The sequence below is a fragment of the Drosophila persimilis genome, unplaced genomic scaffold (assembly GCF_003286085.1).
Source record: "Drosophila persimilis strain 14011-0111.01,24,50 unplaced genomic scaffold, DperRS2 tig00000000-arrow-pilon, whole genome shotgun sequence".
Lineage (NCBI taxonomy): Eukaryota > Metazoa > Arthropoda > Insecta > Diptera > Drosophilidae > Drosophila > Drosophila persimilis.
Window position 1 is genome coordinate 11313932 of NW_020825288.1, and position 18953 is coordinate 11332884.

General features: G+C 46.2%; 3 protein-coding genes across 5 annotated transcripts; 2 read left to right on the forward strand and 1 right to left on the reverse strand.

Moving 5' to 3' along the window:
• Positions 1-394: 394 nt before the first annotated feature.
• On the reverse strand, positions 395-3031 carry LOC6587738. 2 transcript variants are annotated; one of them, XM_002013257.1, is made up of 4 exons: positions 2530-3031; positions 1729-2077; positions 1372-1670; positions 395-462 (listed from the first exon to the last, which is right to left on the reverse strand). In XM_002013257.1, exons 1-4 carry the CDS (start codon positions 3029-3031, stop codon positions 395-397), a joined length of 1218 nt encoding a protein of 405 aa, XP_002013293.1. The 2 variants fall into 2 exon arrangements, with proteins under 2 accessions (XP_002013293.1, XP_026839897.1); XM_026984096.1 differs by having other exon boundaries at positions 1366-1670.
• A 5711-nt stretch (positions 3032-8742) lies between these two features.
• Positions 8743-9630, forward strand: LOC6587857. Of its 2 annotated transcripts, none has more exons than XM_002013258.1 (2): positions 8743-9067; positions 9317-9630. In XM_002013258.1, exons 1-2 carry the CDS (start codon positions 8743-8745, stop codon positions 9628-9630), a joined length of 639 nt encoding a protein of 212 aa, XP_002013294.1. The 2 variants fall into 2 exon arrangements, with proteins under 2 accessions (XP_002013294.1, XP_026840162.1); XM_026984361.1 differs by having other exon boundaries at positions 9320-9630.
• A 6529-nt stretch (positions 9631-16159) lies between these two features.
• LOC6587783 (keratin, type II cytoskeletal 2 oral) lies at positions 16160-17424 on the forward strand. The gene is made up of 2 exons (XM_002013259.2): positions 16160-16318; positions 16702-17424. The coding sequence occupies exons 1-2, from the start codon at positions 16175-16177 to the stop codon at positions 17422-17424; spliced, it is 867 nt and encodes a 288-aa protein (XP_002013295.1). The 5' UTR covers positions 16160-16174.
• Positions 17425-18953: the final 1529 nt, after the last annotated feature.

Genomic DNA, 18953 nt, shown 5'->3' on the forward strand with positions numbered 1-18953 from the left:
TAAATAAAAATTATACCCGAATCATTTTAATTTCTGAACAACTTTGTGCTCCATTCTTTAATGTTTTTTTTTAGTTTTTGTAGCATTTGATTGCTAATTACAGAGACATTGAACTAGACTAAACGTGTGCGCTAGGTTTCACTAAATTAAGAATAAATAATAAATAATAACAATAAATAAGCTCATTAAATTAAAAGCAGCCTAAAGCACTCCACGTGGCCGGGCGAGTGGGATCCCTCATCTTTCGCAATCGTGTGTCACGTCCGCTGTTCCTCCTATGGCAGCAGAACAACCTTCTCCTCACCTCCTCCTCCTCCTGGTCGACGCGTCTACGGTCTTTGGTAGCGGGCATTGGGGTGGGCGGGCCAGCTGCACTAATTGCCTAATCATCGCCTCAGGAGCGGTAGTAGGGCATGTGCGGCTGGACGTAGTTATAGATGAGTGGTCGCCTGGCTGGATTGGCTGCAACATACACAGATGAGATATTTAATCAGAGCTTTTCTGCTTTCTTGAGTGCAAATAGTTGGCCATCGGTAGTGGAGAAAAATTTAGTATATCAGGGCGTGCCCAGGTGTGATAATCACACCCCTAGAAACTCTATCCCGAGTGTCTCCTAAGAGTTAAAAAGTATTAGAGACGGAGAAAATCGTTCCAGTTGACTCCATTATTTATTTTCAATTAAGATTTTCTGTCAGCTGCGAAGTATGCAACGATTTCCACAGAGACATAGAGACCAGTGTGTACACATTCGCCTTTTAAAGACTCCATTCAGTGACAATATTTTCAGGAAACTCAGCTTTCATTGAGGTGTGAGTGTGTTTCTGTTGATTTGAATTAAAGTTTCATTCATTTCTAACACTTTCTGTTGTAGATATGCAAGGAACATAGAAAAGACTTTTGACACGAGACGCATTGAACACTCCATACGCTTGAAAAGTATGCAATTCGTAGTGGAAGACCCCTCAAATTTGAGGGGGAAGTCGAAATATCCAAAACCATATAATGGGAAATGTGAATAACGCATTTTAGAAATAAATTCTCTGCGGAAAGTGTTTGTGCTTTGACTTTGTGATCCGCAGAGAGTGCTTTGGACAGGACACCATCCCAAAATACAGCAAGTGCGCGTGCCAAGAAAAAAATAAAATAGATAAATACACTGCTCAGTCATCATCCTCATAGTCGTCCTCTATGCTGGCCTCGGCCGCCACAGCAGCTTCCGCCAACGTATTGAAAGTGTTCATTTTAGCGAGGGAAGAATAGGCTGGACGTCGGCCACGATATCTGGTATGGCGCCGCGACCACTTAGGACCACCCCAACCCATACCCATGGCTATCTGGAAAATCGAGAGGACTGCATCAACTTACACTTACTCTTCGCCATCCAAGAGTCCTCACGTTTGATTTTATGGCCCAGGCCGCCGAGACCGCCCAGAGCTGCCAGCACCTGGGTGTGGTTGCTGCCGTCGCTGGAGACCTGTGAGTGCAGATGACTCTCGGCGCTGAGGCTCTCCAGGCCAGGATGACCGGGCAGTTGGCCGCCGCCGGCCATTGCCAGATGATGCAGCGAGCCTGGATACATCTCTGGAGAGATATCGCCGCCATGAAGACCACCATAGTCCATCCCATAAGGCATCATATAGGGAGTTTGCTCCGGAAACTGATACATCATCCTAGTAAAATCAAAGTCGGACTAGGTAAAGAGACTTGTTAAAAGATCGGCAGACTTACTTTTCGCTGGCATTATCCATCAGCTTCTTGATCAGGACTATAGCGGCCACGACAAATGCGATTTTTGATAGGATTAGAGCCTTCAGAGTGAGCAGACCCACCGCCTTGGCGGCCACCATTGTCCAACCAAATGTTGTCGCTGCCAGATACATGGGTATGAGCATCTGGAACTGCTTCTTGTCCTGGTGCTGATGTCGTCGGCGTAAGACTCCTCCACCTCCACCCCCACCTCCGCTATCGCCACCTCCTAGTCCACTTAGTAGGCCGCCTCCCCCGTTACCGCCGCCTCCAAGGCCGCTGCCACCTCCGCCTCCGAGCAGACCTCCACCGCCGTTGCCCTGCAGCCGCCCTGTAGTTGGATTTGAGAAACAAGACACGTTTTATGCTTTATGGCCGTAATGGCTACGGTACGTATACGTAATAGTACGACAGAGGACAGGACTGGCTTGGCTTGTTCTCTGATGTTATGTGATGTGATGTGATATGATTGATGGGATCCTGAGTCTAATGTGTATCGAACGTCGGTCTAAATGAGGATAAATAATGGCAGTTTGGGCTGCCAATTTCATTGATATGCAGCAGGCAATGTAATAGAGGATTCTGCCAAGTTTTAACTCAGGCAGGGTCTGGGTCGGAAGCCTAAAGTGTTGTGACATATGTAGCCTGTCGGTAACTGGTTGCATGCCAAGTGGAAGCAGCTGGTGATGGCTCTCGAACAGAGCTAAATTTTGGTTGTTTGGTTGTCAAACACATGTACGAGTACATATGTCAAGTGTTGATTGGGTTCCTGTCATTCATTACCTGTGCCGCTGGAGGCCTTCTTCAGGAGCGCCACCTCAATGTAATCAGTGTCGTCTTCCGATCGCTGCACACTAAAGACCATGGGGCCAACGGGCACCCGCACGGCATTGCCACTGACAAAGTCCATGAAGCTGGCCAGGCCTCGGCCTGTGCCCCACTTGTGCTTGTGTGTTGCGTCCAGGTCGGGGAGCCTGACCAGGTCGAAGAGTCCCAGCTTGATGGTTTCGCCCCGTCGGTACGAGGCCATGATCCCATTGGCAACGCCGTACAGACAGCTCGCATTGTTGGCGCACTTCCAGCTCAGTTTATCCAAGAGGTCCGTGTTCTCGACGCTCCCTGTCGGATTAGGCGCATGCTTTGAGTGGGAGTGGGCGGTGCTCGCTGACTCTTCTCCCAGCCCGTTGGCCGCGTTGGCACCGCTCCGTTTGTGGATGGCCGCGGTCGTTGGCTGCAGGCAGCTTAGAGCCAGCAGCAAGCAGCTGGCAGCAAGGTAGGGCAACATTTTTTTTAATGATAGTTGTTTATTTTTTGTTTAATTTGGAAGACAACACAACACTGCAAAAAGGACGAGAGCGAGGCGAGCGCGGCGTATCCTTCACATGGATAGTTGTCGACGGGGACGCGAATAGTTGGCAGTTGATGCAGCGCCTTGCAACACGCTGCTGTAAAGACTAATTACTAGACGTTGCATGCAACTCAGTTTTATTGGAGCAGCAGCCCCCATCTGTGGTTGTAGCAGCCGCCGCAGCAGCAGCAGCATCTAACACCGGCTGCGTGCAGCCCCAGCGGCTGCCACAACAACAACAACAAATGCAACACCATAAAGTCTGCTCGCAAACAATTTTGCTACAGTTTTGATTTCAAGTCAACCAGCTGAGTGACGGCCATCGCTCAGCAGGCAGCCGCAGCATCAGAAATCAGACTCTGACTCTGATGCTATGCAGTCCCACGTCACTCTGTGCACAGTGGAGCTGATTCGAACAAATCAAACCATTTTCTTTAGTTGGAGTTCGAAATTCATGTTCAATTAGCTAACGATACGCTTCAACAATCGAATGCCAGAATAAACAATATGGTGTTCTACAAAAGTCCATTCCAACTGGTCTTCATGTGCCTTGATTGCTATACCCAACGATTGAAAATAGGAGATTTTGAGTTTAAAAAATACACCTTCACTATTTGCTCGGTTTTTATCTAACAACATTAAATAGAATTCACTTTGATTTAAACGTAAATGCATTTAAAAGAGTTTTTAATAATTGAAATAAATGTCAAAATGCAATCCTTAACATTTTATTTTTAGAATTTCCACTCTTGTAGAAAATATATTGGTATTCATTTTTAAATCTGACTTTTAATACTAAAAATGCAGGGATTTTTTTCTCTGGGTGTAGTAATTTAAGTTGGCATCAACAAAATAAATTGATCCTATAAGTACAGCCTACCAATCGGCATTGCAGCGCCGATTGAATTTAGTGTTGATAAAACCAAATTCGCCCCACTGTAATAATATCCCTGAGTGCATTCGCCTGGCTGAAATTTGTTTTGTTTTGCATGGAGCTTCTTTTCATCTGCTCGGGATGGGGAGCCACTCCCAAAAGGGTCATAGGGTGATCTAATTACCGACAATTGCATTAACCACATGACATTAAAGTCAGAGTTTTTAAGGTGCAGGTGCAGGGAACTCCACATGAGTCTTGGTCGTTGGCCGTGGACGTGGCCAGGCAAATTGTCTGCGCCGCCGGCGTCAACGGCATGCGGCCGCTGTACTAATGCGGCTAATTTACTGCTCATTAATTTGCCAGTAATTTGCGAGAAATAATTTTCGCAGGCAAAAGTAAAAGCAAGGCACACAACAACTCTACACTCTACAACACTCAGCACTTTGCAGTGAGTACTCGCAGTAGTCACAGTCGACAATTAAATTGCAACTTTGTGGTACGGGGACGGGAGCGGCAATGGTACTGGGAGGAGCAGGAGTATGTGGGCACGGCACGCCTCGTCGCCTGCGCCGGACGGGCAGCATATGCAGCGCCACAATTCACAATAAATAAATAAATAATAAGAAAGAAAAGTGAAACGAACTATTAGCTCTCGTTTTTCATAGATCGCCGCAGCGGCGCGTCGGCGGCTCGGCTCAGTTACATTCTGTTGCACACTAGACCGGGAGCGGGGGATGTAACGGGAGGCAGATGCATCATGAGCGAGCTAATAAATATTCACTTTTGAGGCGTTGAGGCAGCCAGCAGAGAATCCACCTGGGCTGCTGGCACTGGCACGCAGACCATCGCGAGTGAGCGAAATAATTGCGGCAGAGCCGCTGCGGCATTGTCTGCAATTTGGAGGCAGTAACACTGGCAATCAGACCTCGACCATTCTTGCTGCGGCACCATTTTGCAGCCATCCAACTGAGCTATCCATCTATCCAGTTATCCTATCTTTCTATTGTAATAACCATAATCTGGTCATCCCACAGCGATGCCAACTTGACACCCAATACCCAATATCCGAGCTCAAAGCGCAACGCACAAGCCAACGCGCCGGTCAATGGCAGCGATGGCCACAAAAGCACAAGTAATGCGAGGCGACTTGGCGTGGTTTTGTTTACCAAGAAAGTGAACCACTCGCAACCGCAGCAGCAGCATCTGCTCCGCCATTGCAACAATGCGCCGGACTGACTGGCCGAGGCCGAGGCGCGGACCAATGTCAGGCCAAAGCCCAGGCCCAGACCGAGGATAGTCATTGAAAGGAAAGTGACGACGCGGCTCGCTGCAAATTGTTGCGGGCGGTCGGTCATTCCGAAAGCGGTAATCCGATAACGCTAATATTCGCCATTCATCCATCTTCTTGCCCATCCGCAGCACCAGATTTCTATGTCTTTGGGTTTTCGTGTGCTACCGAAGTTTAATGATCCTTGACTGCAACTGGATCCATTTTAAGCTACAGGGCGGGGCAGCCAACGGAGTTTTGGGCTCTTGAAAATTCGCCCCGTCTTAATTGGCATTCATTTCAATATTCCAAAGGGGTGGTACGCACAGTGGCCGCACTTAAGTGAAACTAAAAGTTGGCCCAATAACATTTCCTTTCATTATAATTAAAATGACTTCCCGAACCCTTTATTTTCTCTTGTATTAGCAACTGAAATTAATTTAATAATTAATTCTAAAAGTATCACTGCAACAAAAAAGTTGTATTATATTCGCACATTGAATGCATGATCTAGCTTCTTGGTCCTCAACAAGTGCTTCGACCAGTGCTAATTGAAGCTTACTTCTTAACCTCGTGCAACCTGCAAGGACTTTCCTGAGCCACCCCCAAAAGTTTTGGCCACTTTGTTGACGACGAAACTTTGTCTGTCTTTGGGCCAGAATGCAAGAGCGCCATGGGCTAAAGTTTATACTGCATTCCCAACAAATTGCTTAGCTATTCGCGCTTACACTCCAATGAGAAGCAATCCAACTGCGAGCTCATTGAAAGAGTTTTAAGCCTAATTCCTTTTGAGAGCACTCGGTTTGCTCTTTGAATTGTTCACTCTAGATATAATCTAACCCATCTTGAGCCGCAAAAGGTGTTGGCCACCTGAATGACCGCCGGATTTGTCAAGGCTGACAGGCAAATTGACTCTCTGGCAGTCAATCAGCCCCAAATTGTCAAGAGTCATGCAAGATATGTAAGTCGCCTGGAAATAGGCGAGCAATTAAAGCCATTTGCTACTTTAAATGGGTTTTATTTTCTTTCCAATAGTATTGTTTATTTTGCTGCCAATTACGTGGCATCTGTTGTGTGCTTTTGCCACTGTTGCATTGCTGCAACTTATTTATTTTCACCGGCACAAATTTCGCTTGCGTTTCAACCGCACTGGGCCTTGTTTTCTTGTTTATTTTCTTCGGTTGTTTTTCTTCACATGGCTTATCGATTGCCTGAGCCCAGCGATTCGTTTAATTTATTTTAATCTAATTGTTTTATAATTAAAAAATATTTCTATTGGATTTCACCAGTGCGTGTCAAAAGTAAACACACTTGCGGTTGCCGTGGCATCTGCCAGCAGTTTAAAGATTTGTTTTTGCAGTTGCCGTCTACTTGCTACTTGGTCGCTAATTATATTTTAGTTATGTCTCCTGCTGTTCCTGCTGCTGCTGCTGATTCCCAAAAGCCGCACGATACGGGATAGCAGTGCACTTCGTGGCTGATTTTCATGACAGTTATGAAAATGTTTTGTGGTTCACAAATGTGGTGCATACTTTGCGGCGGAAGAAGTATACTGTATCTGTGGTATACTTCCAGGAGTTGACTCACAACGCAGTGGAGCCTCGTAAATGAAGAACACGATATTTTTGAATACATTTTACAAATAATAAAAGATATCAAGTGCATAGAAATAATATTATGTATCGAATCATTTTTATTTTTGGGTTTCAAACTAAAGAGCTAATGGCATCGAATCGCTTGCTGATAGACCAGTATTTGTATCGCCCAATATGAATTCCAATCAAAGCCAAGTTTCTGTTAACTTCCCATTAGACATGCATACTTCACCTGCCCCAGTCCCAGCCCCACGCCCCACGCCCCACCCAATTCACTTAACAATTGCTGCTTCATTCAATCAAGTCGATTCCGTGCAGTACAATGCACATTGCATCGTTGGGCCCATTGTTGAATGTGCGGCAAATAAGACTCTTCTAATGATGATGATGATGATGCTGCACAACAATCAATTATAACAAGTTTCCGATTCGAATAGAGATACAGATAGAGGAGCCGCATTTGGATTCGGGTTCAGATTCACGTTAAGCCACAATGGGCCCCACTCAGATGAAGCGAATCGAACTGTGTCTGCTCAGCACTTTCCTCCACTTCCACTTCCAATGAACCTGAATCTGAATCTGAAGCTGATGATCTGCTGCCAAAGGGAGAGACTTTCTTTTTATTGCCGTCAGTATGGCCGACACCGAAACCGACACCGACACCGACTCCGATTCCGTCTCCGACACAAGGCAAATGTAACGAGCTCAGATCAATTTTCGGTTCAATAACGTATTGACTTGACTTTTTTGTTGTTGCGGTAATGTATTTAGTTTTTTACTTCGTTTGGGTTTTCCAGAAAATGTTTGTTTGTGTGTGTTTGTGTTGGACAACAATATGATAAATATAAAAATTAATACATTGAGAGTGAAAGTTATTGCTTTTGGAGCGCAGTTGATCATTATCATCATCATTGTGATCATCGCTTCCAAATGGAGCGGGGCAGTGGCAGAGAAATGGCGATAATGACGATCGAAGTGGGATTTCGAGATGCTGAAAAGGTGATTTCTTTCCGCGGCTCTGATGGACCAAAGTCACGTTAAGTTGATTAATAAATTTTGTGGTATTACAAAATACCCAAAAGATGGCCATGCTGTTCGTTTGTTGGCTGTTGGCTTATGAAATCCACAGAAGACTCTCTTTGGTAGCCTCTTTCTAATTAAATGATGGCCTCGCAGACACCCCGATTTGTTTTACACGCTAACCAAGGCACCCTGTTACCATTTCTACGGTCGGGCGACCCATTTTTATGACCGTTGCATGAGCAGTCCAACGCAAATTGCTACTAAACGTCTTCATTGCTCATCTATGGGGCGGGGTAACTTTCGCTTTTTTCGCTTTTTTCGCTTACACGCTTCCCCTCCTCAGTGGCGTGTCGGTGTCGGCTAATAGAGTTGTTTGGGCCAGAGAACCGCAGATCGTGCAGGGTACTAGGTGTGTGGTAGGAACAAGCCCAGCAGCACTTTGACCACTTCTAATTTGTATAATTTGGTGGCACTGGATAGCTGCCGTTGAGTTGAGTGAACCATTCCATCCCAGAGAGAGAGAGAGAAAGAACCAGCCGAGCGCATCCCACGGCTGGTCGACCAACTGACCGTTGAAAATTGAAAATTGCAACGGCCACTGAAGAAGAAAATTGCACGGAAAAAGCAGACGCAAACGCAAAGCCAAAGAAACGCGAACAGAAAGCATTTTTCTTTCCAGTTTTCAGGAGCGGAGCACCATTGTTTTAATTTACAATTGTACAATTGTGACAATTTGGATTCCGAGATGCTTCACTGCCCTCTCGTCTGGCCTGGGCAGGCCGGCCTTTCTGGGCCCTTGTGGGAAAGTGGCCTGGGAAATGGCGACTATAAAATATGACCAGGTGATTGTCAAGGCTTTTAGTTGAACTTGGATCGTATTGCCAACATGTTCCGCGTCTTGCCACTACTCTGCCTTCTTCTGGGCATCGCCACTGCCCGGTCGGAGAACTGCGATCATGACGTTATTGCCCCCACGCTCTTCTGCCGAGGAGAGCGCGCCCTTCGCAACGTCCTGCGGAACTTAAACAAAAGCGACAAGCCGCTGGAGGTGGTCCGTGGCCTGGAGATTGTGCCCCTGCAGAATGCCACATCAGTCGAGGAGGATTCGGAGCAGGGCCTGCTGGACAGTCTGGCCTTCTATCTACGGACCCACGAGGTGAATGTGAAGCTGGCCTACCTACTGGAGGACGACAGCAAAGGCGAGGTTGCAGGTGGGTTTGTTTTGGATTAAAGTGGCAAAAAGAATAATTTTATTATATGTCAAACAAGAAATTTGGTGTTCGTGGATGTCTAGGCTCCACACATGTACGAGTATGTCAGAGCCACATAGCAAAAATATTTGAGCCACAAACTGGACGGCACAAAGACTAGAATTTGCATGGATTCCGACATACGTAGAGCAGAAAAAACTAAAACCAAAAGAAGTCCAGTCATAACTGTGGGGCATTTTTCTTTTTCAGAAGCCCGCAAAAAGGACAAGGGCCAGGGAATGATTTTGGCAATGGCGTTGATGTTTGGCAAAATGATGGCTGTTCTGGGAATTGGGGGCATTGGAGCACTGGCGATGAAGGCGCTCGGCGTGGCGATGGTAGCCCTAATGATGGCTGGAATGCTGGGTCTGAAAACAGCAGCGCAGCACGGCGGAGAATCCAGTCACAGCATTTCATACGTAACCGGAGAGGGACATCATCACAAACGCCGGCGGCGTTCCACAATGCAGAAGCCCGTCGCAGTCGCGGGTCAGCAACCCATGGCCTACAGGGGCTGGAATTGAATCCCCGCTGTTGTTGTTGCGCTCTTTGTTAGTACCTATATATAGCATATTAATAACTTATCCATCATGCAATAGACACACACAAGTTTTTTTGTTTCTGTTCCCAAACGAATAGAGTGCAGTGGCGAGACACTCGAGAGATGGACTCTGGACAGTCGAGTCGCTCTTTTGCTACGGTTTCTGCTGCTGTTGCTGCCTTGGATGCTGCTGCTCTTCGGTTTATGAAATCGGTGAAAGTTTATTTGAGCAGAGCTCGTATTGTGCTGCCAGCATCAACAGCACAAAGCTGGAGGCACCAGAAGGCAACCTACACATGGCCACTGCCACATCAGTTGTATCTGTCGCTATACACTGGCTTCGGACTGGGACACACAGTTACTCAGGAAACTTGGAATTTTGTAATGCAATTTTCTTTAGGACATCAGAAAAGACTCCAGGAAAAAGTAGGAACGCTCTTCCGTTTAACTACTCTTTAATTTAATATGTTAAACAGGAAAATATGGGGTACATTGAAGAGCATTAGGCGTTCGTCGTGCCAAAGAAAGACGTCGTATGCATGTTGTCATCATTTGTCAGCCAGCTTTCTTGCACTCTTATCGATGTTTGGTCCAAGATACCGGATATCAGAGTTCAGATACTTTTCAGCTGGAGATTGAGATTAAATCTGAACTTTTATTTTCGGTGGAATCTGGTACACGAACACAGATACAGATACGAGTGGAATTTGCATAATGCGTGGCCAACTTTCACTGTATTTTGGCAGCAGCTCAACGGTTCTTTCTGGTGCCTCCAACGGTCGTCGGACGACCACCTAAACTGCCATGGGCAACAGTAACAAGAAATAACTGCCATGACAGGCCCGAATTTTTTGGTTTTGGGCACGCTGCGTTCTGTTACACAATATCATTAAAAGCAACAGCAACCACAGCACTCGAACAGAAAACCCGTTGAGCGCTCGGCAGGGATACCACCATTCCACCGTACCTCATGCCATGCCTTACCATACCCGAGAGCAACTTGCTCTACCTCTACCTCTACCACTCCGTCTGGCTCTGCCTCTGCTTCTGCCTCGAACCTTGCGCCTCTGCCTAATTGCTGTGTCTACTACGGTGGCTACTCTGGTGGCTGCTGCCGCTGCTGCTTCTTCTGCGGCTTTTTCTGTTGCCTCTTCTGCTGCGGCTGCTGGTAACTTTCCCTTTTCAACGGTGGTTTACGAGCTCGACTTGAGCTCGCGTTTGGTCAACGTCTCGTCTGCCGCTGGTAATTAAATTATAAAATAAGTTCATAAAAGTGTATTTCTTGTTTTACAATTTGTATAAGATCTCCACACACTGGAGTTTATATAAACCACAAGAGTAAGTAGTTGCGCGAAATAGAATCTCTAAATTGGATATCGTTCAGGCATCCCACCAGTTGGTTGACAATAAAACCCCAATGCCTTCGACTGGGTTTATGAGCACGAAAACTTTAAAGATGATGATGACGACGACGACGTGTGTGAATGCTGGCTTCGGTCCACACTCCACTGCATAAATGAAAGTTCATAAAGAAATTAGCTGATTAATCGTCGTTCGATGAGCTTGGAAAATGACCAAGACAAGACGAGCTGGGGCTGAAGCTGATGCCGAAACTGACTGAAAGTGTCACGCAGCCTACATTTTAGTCGCTGCCACAAAATTTCACTTTTCAATGATGCTGCGCTGCCATCAGCTGAGCGCTCCCCGTTTCGAATGTAAATTAATATTTAACCCAAATACCGCAAATTCTTTATACGAAATGCTGCGCCTCCATATACTCGCACGAGTATCGGCTGAGATGGAGGTCTGGTTTGGGCCTAAATCGTAGTCGGAGTCGGAGTCTGTATACATAATCTTCTTTTTTTGGTACCAGCATTATTATGCAAATTTCGGATTAATTCAAATGACCGTAAAAGGGAAAATCTGTTCTATTAACTTGACATTTTTATGGTTTTGTGAAATCTTCGGGGTGTGTTGTGGGTTTTGTCTCCAAGTTACTTTTACTTATTAAATTATGCAGCTCCGATGTTAATCTGAAAGGAAGCTGCTGAGGAAAGTAATTATTTAATTAATATTTAATCGAAACTCGATAGCCAATTATCTTTAACCGGAGATTGTGAGATTCCCCCGACTCCTTAATACGTACTCGTGTAGTCCTCTGGTCGAATATCAGGTTTTATTCTTTTTTTCTTATGCAAACTAAATTGCATCATCGCATTTCACTTTCCTTGATTCCTTGACACCGTTAACCAATTTATTTTATTGCAAATATTTCACATATAAATATATACATATCTGCTGCCTGATGTGTGTCCGCTGCTACGGCTGCTGTGTGAATATGGCTTACTTCTGACCACGACTTTCACCGAAAAATTTCTGCTATTTATTCATTAAATTTTTGCTGCTCTGGTGCTGGTGTTGGCCCTCCGATGCCTTTGTTAGTGGTTCTGCTTGTGCTGTAGTTGTTGTTTAATAATACACACGCGCACACTTACATGGAGAGATACGGCATTCTTTTTGCATGACCACTTTGAAAAAAAAAAACTTCATATAAAATTAAATGTAAAATCCACAAGAAATTTTTGTAGCTTTGCAAACGCAAACAAACCCGCAATGTGGCAATTGATTGGCAAAATACGAGCCAGGGCCAGGTGGAAAAAAGATGTCAGCAAACAATGTGAAATGGTGCTGCCAATTGATTCGCTGTTCAATCAGTCTTTCACTGCTTTTGTTACTGTTGGTGTTGCTGCTTTGGTACGGTACATCAACATCACCGTTAACTGCAACGCCAGCGCCGGCGATAGCCATCAAAGCTATGAAGCTTCGTCTCTAATTGGTGGACAGACTGTTCCGTAACGCATGCTTTTCCGCCAGCCAGTCAGCCAGTCAGCCATCCCCGGCGATGATTTCGATGCTTATGCAAATCAGTCGAAAAATAAAAGGAAAAAAACTTTCACGGCTAAACATTTTGACTTTAATTTAATTCAAATGGCCAGGAAAAATAACAACACAACAACGGCCGACTGCTGATAAATAATACAGTAAAATTATCTCTGTGTGGGACACAACGGTCATCCCAGTCCCCGCCGTCATCGTGGTCTCGCAGTCGTTCGACTAAACTAATGATTTTGGAGCCCAAATTGATGTCAGCCAAAATGAAAGTGAGAACACGATGATATCTCCCCATCCAATGATGATGGCTGGGCCTTAAAGTAATCTTCCATTTAAATCAGCTCTCAGATCTCGGATCACCGATCTGCTGGTTGGCCATTGCCGTTGGCCTATAAGTAATGTAATTATGTAGATTTCCTGGATTGATATTTGCTCACATTTTGGGGTGCGTGCAACCAACTTTCTTAAGATACTTTTAAGATTATAGCTTAAAATAAAAACAGTTACAATTTGATTAATGTCCAAAACTATGTAAATTCCCAGTTGGCTTTTTATTTTATTTTATTTTATTTGTTTTTATTTTCTATGTATGAAATATTTTCATACACTTCTGATTTCCGTTCAAAAACCATTGTGCTATAGATTTTTGCCTGCTGTTGAATGTGTCCTGAATTTTTTGTAAATATTTGTCTTAATTAATCCTTGAAATAATACTTATAAAATATCCATTGACATATGACATCCCGATTCCTCTTGTTCCACTCCTTGAAAGAAATGGAAAATAAATAAAATGTGAAAAAGCGTCTGTTTATTTTAATGGAAAAATGGTTTTCTACCGTTGGGTCACTTTGGGTGTCTTATGTAATATTCAGACACCCAAGCAGAGCATGGTTTTTTCTTTGTTTTTGTCGAGCATTTCGAGTTATTTGGCAATTTGTTTACCCTGCTCTGTGACAGCCATAAACAATAACAACAGCAGCGGCAGTGGCAGTGGCAGTGCCAGTGCCAGTAGCAAGAAAAGTGGCAAGAGCAACACCCCAAACATAGCAGCAACAACGGCAACGGCAACGGGAACGGCAACAGCCATAACATCATGCAGTGGAGGGTCCGTCCAACTACGAGCGAAATTCATTCATAAACAGCACACATTGGTCGACACTTGGACGGCTGCTTTTCGCATGAATGGCCTGCTGGCCATGCCTGCTGGCTGGCTTGGCTGTTTGTCTGTTCGGCCATTGGCCATGCCATCGGACGAACGCTGGCACATGCCAAATGGCTGGACGCGTTCGGCGTTCGGTGTTCGGCGCGTGGACCAACATAAGTTTGTGGTAAAACGGATGTGCATCGGGGTGTGATTGAGTGCACAACTAAGTGTGTGCGCTTGCAGCGCAGCTATGTTTTATGTTTGTGGCGCACACTGAACTCATTTGCATTCAAATATATGCCAATTGCCATCCGGTGAAAATTGAAAACAAAATTTCGACTTGAAGATGGACCCCAGACCCCAGACCAGACCACAGGCTTTGTTGTGTTGCCGCTTTGATTTTCTCTTGTGGCCATGCGGATGCTGCACCCTTTAGTTACGAAATGCTCCGATGGGTGTTCAGCTTTAAGCGCTTTATGCTGTTACCGTTACTACCATCTACGTCACATGGACCGGCCACGAAAGCTGATTAAAGTGTGGTAGAAAATTACACATACGCCCCACTGGCAAGCGACAATTTGGCATCCATTATGCGCATGATTCAGGGGTTTCATAAGCCGCACAACAGATCCGTCTGATAGTGTCGGATGTCGTCAGCCACATTCACCTTGAAACGGGAGCCCGAATCGGAGTGCCAGCCATTGACTCTTGGCCACTGCGCCTCGCCTCGTGAATTCGACTTCAACTCTGTGCTAGCAATGCCCGCAATGCCAGCCATTCCCAACAAAACAACCAACCATCCATCCATCCATCTGTATATCTATCTCATCTCATCTCTCTCCTCGCATCCGTTTCAGTGTGCTCTTCGTGTAATTTCTCTTTCATTTCACTTGAGCAATTGAAGCGCGTTGTTATTTGCACTTTTGCTAAGCTCAAATTGTTGACTAATGTGTCACAATTGCAGAGTCAGGCAGTTTTTAATGGTTGTGGCCCAAAGCAGCGTTTTCACTTGCTGAGTCGACCCCATAAGTCTATAAGCGAATGTGGCCCAAACCCAGACCCGGGCACAGGTAAAGAACGTGGCATATCGTATATCCTGATCAAATCTTCCTGCGTCCTGCTGCCCTAGTTGCATAACCGACGATATAAATCACAGTTTATGTTGCGTAATAAAACCTAACCGGCAACAACAATAACTAAAATGGTAGCAGCAGCAACAATAAAGCCACGAAAATGAAAAGTAATTTCAAGGCGCGCACATGCGATAAACCAAAAACTATTCCCAGTCTGCCCTGCCCTGACGGCCCTCCCGTCACCCCTCGCATGCGGTGGGGAACGGAGATGACACACAGTGGAGACCAGGGGCCAGAAATAACAGTAGTATGAAAATATAATACATACAACTTTCATTTCTTGCGGGCAAAAAAACGGAGAGGAGAAGAGAAAAAAAACAAAAGCGTTCAAAATTAACAAAAGCAGAAGAATATGACATACATATGGTTGTAAAGAGGGCGGGGGAGGGGAAATGGGAGAGAAAAGAGCATAGACCATCCGATCCGGGAGAGAGGCAAGAAAGGCTGCTGTTGGTGCTCTCTGCGGAAGGTTAAGCGGCTGCACAGCGCACCTGTTTATCACCTCATGTGTTGTAATCTGTGCGGCTCCAGAAACAAAAGCAGCAGCACCAGCCACAAGCATCTAAAAATATACGTATTTACTACGTATACGTAGATGTTTGTTGTGTGTGTTTGTAGAATGCTACAAAAGCCACTACTCTCTGCTCATGTGTGTGTGTGTATGTGTGCGAAGATGAGCAGAAGAGTCTCGTGGATATGTGTGTGTGTGAGTAGGCGCGAGAGCAAGCAGACAACCTTGGTGCTGGCTGGAGCTGGCGCGCATGCTCTCTCTGAAGAAACTTTCTCGCGCTCACACAGAGCCCTGTGAAGCCGCCGTCTCCGCTGCCGCAGCCGCACATTGACGTCGCCAGCGACTTTCTTTAATGCGGAAGCAGACAAAAGCTTGTAAGCGCGCTGCCTGCGCCTGCCTAATGCGTCTTCTAAGCGTAGATGCTGAGATGCTGGCACTGCCGCTGCCGCTGCTGCCGCTGCTGCCACCGCTACTGGTGCTGCTGCCATTACTGAGCGAGAGAGCAGCAGCAGACACGTGTGAAGACGTTGCCGTCGCGGTCGTGTCGTAGGGAACGCCGAGCCCTCTCGCATTGTACGGGCGGCATATATCCGCTGTCGGCGTCGCTGCGCTGCCTGGGTCTTGGCCTGGCCCGGCTCTGATCTGGCTGTGTGGCTCTGTGTGTGTGCACTTTTTACATAATTTTACGTTATGCCGCGGCAAGGCATCCGTTAGGTTGGAAACTCTTTAAAAACAGCCTGACAGCGTCGAAAAATTATCAAACCGCAGCTTGTTCCATTCGAATGAACACACAGTGATTTCGGTGGTGCCCAAGGAATTCAGTTTAGTTCAAAACCAACACACAACCATGAAGTTCTTCATTGCCACCGCTTGTGTCCTGCTCTTGGCAGCGGGCATCTCGGCCGATCCTGTCAAGGCCGCCACCGAGGAGCAGTCGGGTGCATTTGCCAAGTGCCTCGACACCGACTCCATTTCGTGTCTGCAGCTCACGGTACGGATTAACCATCAAGGATTACATTGCCCATTTATCTATACTAAAACCCGCCCAATAAGAACACTCTAAATTGGCACAGTGAAAGTGAAACGCCCACAAAAAAAGAAAAGAAAACTATAATTTGTACCAATCATCAGCATCAGCTGATGTGATCGATTCGATCTCAGTGAAAGTCCCTGTGTCATGTGATTTCCCCAGACATACATAAGCAACACAAAATTCCCCAAGGATGCGAAAGTGAAAGTGCAAGACCTTGAGTCATTCTCTGCGGAGTGTGCCTGCACTGCAGCAAATTAACCATAAAACAAATCAAGTCAACATACCACCACGAGTTTTGCTAATCTGTGCCTTCCTTCCGTGTCTCCCTTCTTTCTCTGCAGCTCTTCCGCAAGGCAAAGTCCATCTTCGACAATCCCCAAATCGAACTCTTCGGCGGCGTCTCTCTGGTCAAGGCCAACGAAGGACGTCAGGGCAAGTCTCTAGACAACTCGGTCGCCGTCGAGGCCGCCCCAACTGTGGAGGCCCGCACCGCTGAGATGGGCAACTACTTCATGGACAACGCCAAGAGCTTCTTCGCTGAGCGCTCGCTGAACTTCAACTTCGCCAATGCTGCCCGCAGCGTTGCCCGCGCCATTCCCGATGACATCAAGGCTGATCTCCGTGAACTGGTTGTGGAGTCCCGTACCCGCAAGAAGAAGCTCCTCAAGAAGTTCCTGCCAATCCTGTTGGGCGTTGGTGCTAAGATCGCTGTCCTCGGCGTTGGCTCCATCTTCGGTCTGCTCTTCCTGGCCAAGAAGGCTCTGGTTGTGTCCGTTATCGCCTTCTTCCTAGCTCTGGCTGCCGGCGCGTCCAGCGGTCTTGGTCGCATTGGCGGCTCAGGCGGCAGCGGTGGTCTGCTCGGCGGTCTGGGTGGACTTTTCGGTGGCAAGAACGCCGGTAGCTCCTCGTCTGCCAGCTCCGGTGGTTGGTCCTCGGGCGGCGGTGCCCCCGCCAGCAATGGCTGGTCCTCGGGTGGTAGCTCTGGCTGGGATACACATGGTGCCTACAGCTCCCCAGTTGCCCAGACCATCGCCTACCAGGGCTACAAGCAGGCCAGGCGGTAAGCTCTGAGCCCCATATCCCCTCGAAGCAGGACCCCATCGATGTCCGGGTCCGTGAAGGAGAGAGAACATTCGCGAAAATGATGACCAGTTAATTAATGCCTATATTTATATTTACTTATAAATTATTTATTTTAATTTATTTACTTGAACGAGACGAGAGCGGGGCGGCGGTCGCTACTGGCTGTCGCACCCCAACAAAAAGTGCCTTCCATTAGTAACTCTCGGCCCAGAGAGCCACCACTACAACCACACAAACACACACCACCACGTTTCATCTACACCAATAACACCAGCCACAATGAAAACAACAACCGTCAACAACCTCCACCGCCTTTCTACACACCCAAATTTCATTCCTCTCTTCACACTTCTTCACCCTCTAGAGCTCTCTACAGCTCTACACTCTATACTCTTTCTGTAATTTCACGGCTGCACCTCTGATTAATGGACTCTCAGTGTTTGCAACCGACTAGTCGCGTCCATCAATCAAGGTCAGCCGCCGCCTTCTCTCCCTACCCATCTAACTGTAACTGTCTTTCATATCTTTTCACTATACATCTATCTGTCTATCTATCTATATATCTGTCTTTCTTTATCTACATCTGTACCTTTATCTAAATCTATCTGATTTTTCCAACTTTACCGCAAAGGAAAACTCAATCAAATGCTGATAAATCAAAGAATCAAATAATAATTCAACATAAAAGAAAAATCCTATACACAAATTGACTATCTTTTCCATATACTCCTACTATCTTCCTATCTTTCTTTTTCTATACAGCCATCTCTGTCTTTCTGAAAAAACTTTTCCCTTTCAATTTGCATACGCAACCTTTCATTCTATCTCTTCTGCAATCTTAACAGCCTCTCCAAAACATCACTCATACGCCTGGTTGTCTGGCCGAGCAATTTGCATTTGAATGGCGCGAGCAACTTTCATTTCATTCTTTGCTATCAGACACAAAAATCGAACTCTGAAAATGTTTTCTAAAATTTCACCCACTTATTTCATTTTTTCCTCCATCTCTGCCTACTCTTCTTCGTCTTCATCTTCTTCCTCTGAATCTTCATTTTCACTGCACTTTCTTCGGCTGTGCTCTCTGGGGTCTCTCATAGCCAGAATACGAACAAAGCAATTTGCTAAAAATAAAAACAAACATTTAGCTACGCGCATTTTGGCTCATTCAAGGCGGGGCCGAAGCCAAAGCTGTCCAAGGCACCAGACCAGGCAACAATGGGCACTTGTATTTTAATATTTTTCACCTGCCATTCTGGCTATTGTTGTGCGTCGCTTAACACCTTTGCCTAAAGAAAGTTTGAGACGGGACGGGACGGGACGCCAGTTGAGGGCCTGGCTCAATTGAGCCTAAGTAACTGCAGTTGCTGGCAAAACGGCACTTTACAGCCGCCGCTGCCGCCGCTGATGGGTGCTTTACTTATGAATATGACCCAGTTACCAGGCTCGCTCTGCGATGGAGAAGTCGATTGGGATGCTGATGCTGTCGATGTAGATGCTGTGAGCTGTGCAC

What these genes read in the sequence shown, in the direction of transcription:
- LOC6587783 (XM_002013259.2), top strand. Translation starts at nt 16,175, where the DNA reads ATGAAGTTCTTCATTGCCACCGCTTGTGTCCTGCTCTTGGCAGCGGGC. An exon ending in TTTCGTGTCTGCAGCTCACG is followed by an intron (nt 16,319 to 16,701) that starts GTACGGATTAAC and finishes CTTTCTCTGCAG; the next exon opens with CTCTTCCGCAAGGCAAAGTC.
- LOC6587857 (XM_002013258.1), top strand. Translation starts at nt 8,743, where the DNA reads ATGTTCCGCGTCTTGCCACTACTCTGCCTTCTTCTGGGCATCGCCACT. An exon ending in CAGCAAAGGCGAGGTTGCAG is followed by an intron (nt 9,068 to 9,316) that starts GTGGGTTTGTTT and finishes TTTCTTTTTCAG; the next exon opens with AAGCCCGCAAAAAGGACAAG.
- LOC6587738 (XM_026984096.1), bottom strand. Translation starts at nt 3,031, where the DNA reads ATGTTGCCCTACCTTGCTGCCAGCTGCTTGCTGCTGGCTCTAAGCTGC. An exon ending in GAAGGCCTCCAGCGGCACAG is followed by an intron (nt 2,078 to 2,529) that starts GTAATGAATGAC and finishes ATCCAACTACAG; the next exon opens with GGCGGCTGCAGGGCAACGGC. An exon ending in ATGGATAATGCCAGCGAAAA is followed by an intron (nt 1,671 to 1,728) that starts GTAAGTCTGCCG and finishes TGATTTTACTAG; the next exon opens with GATGATGTATCAGTTTCCGG.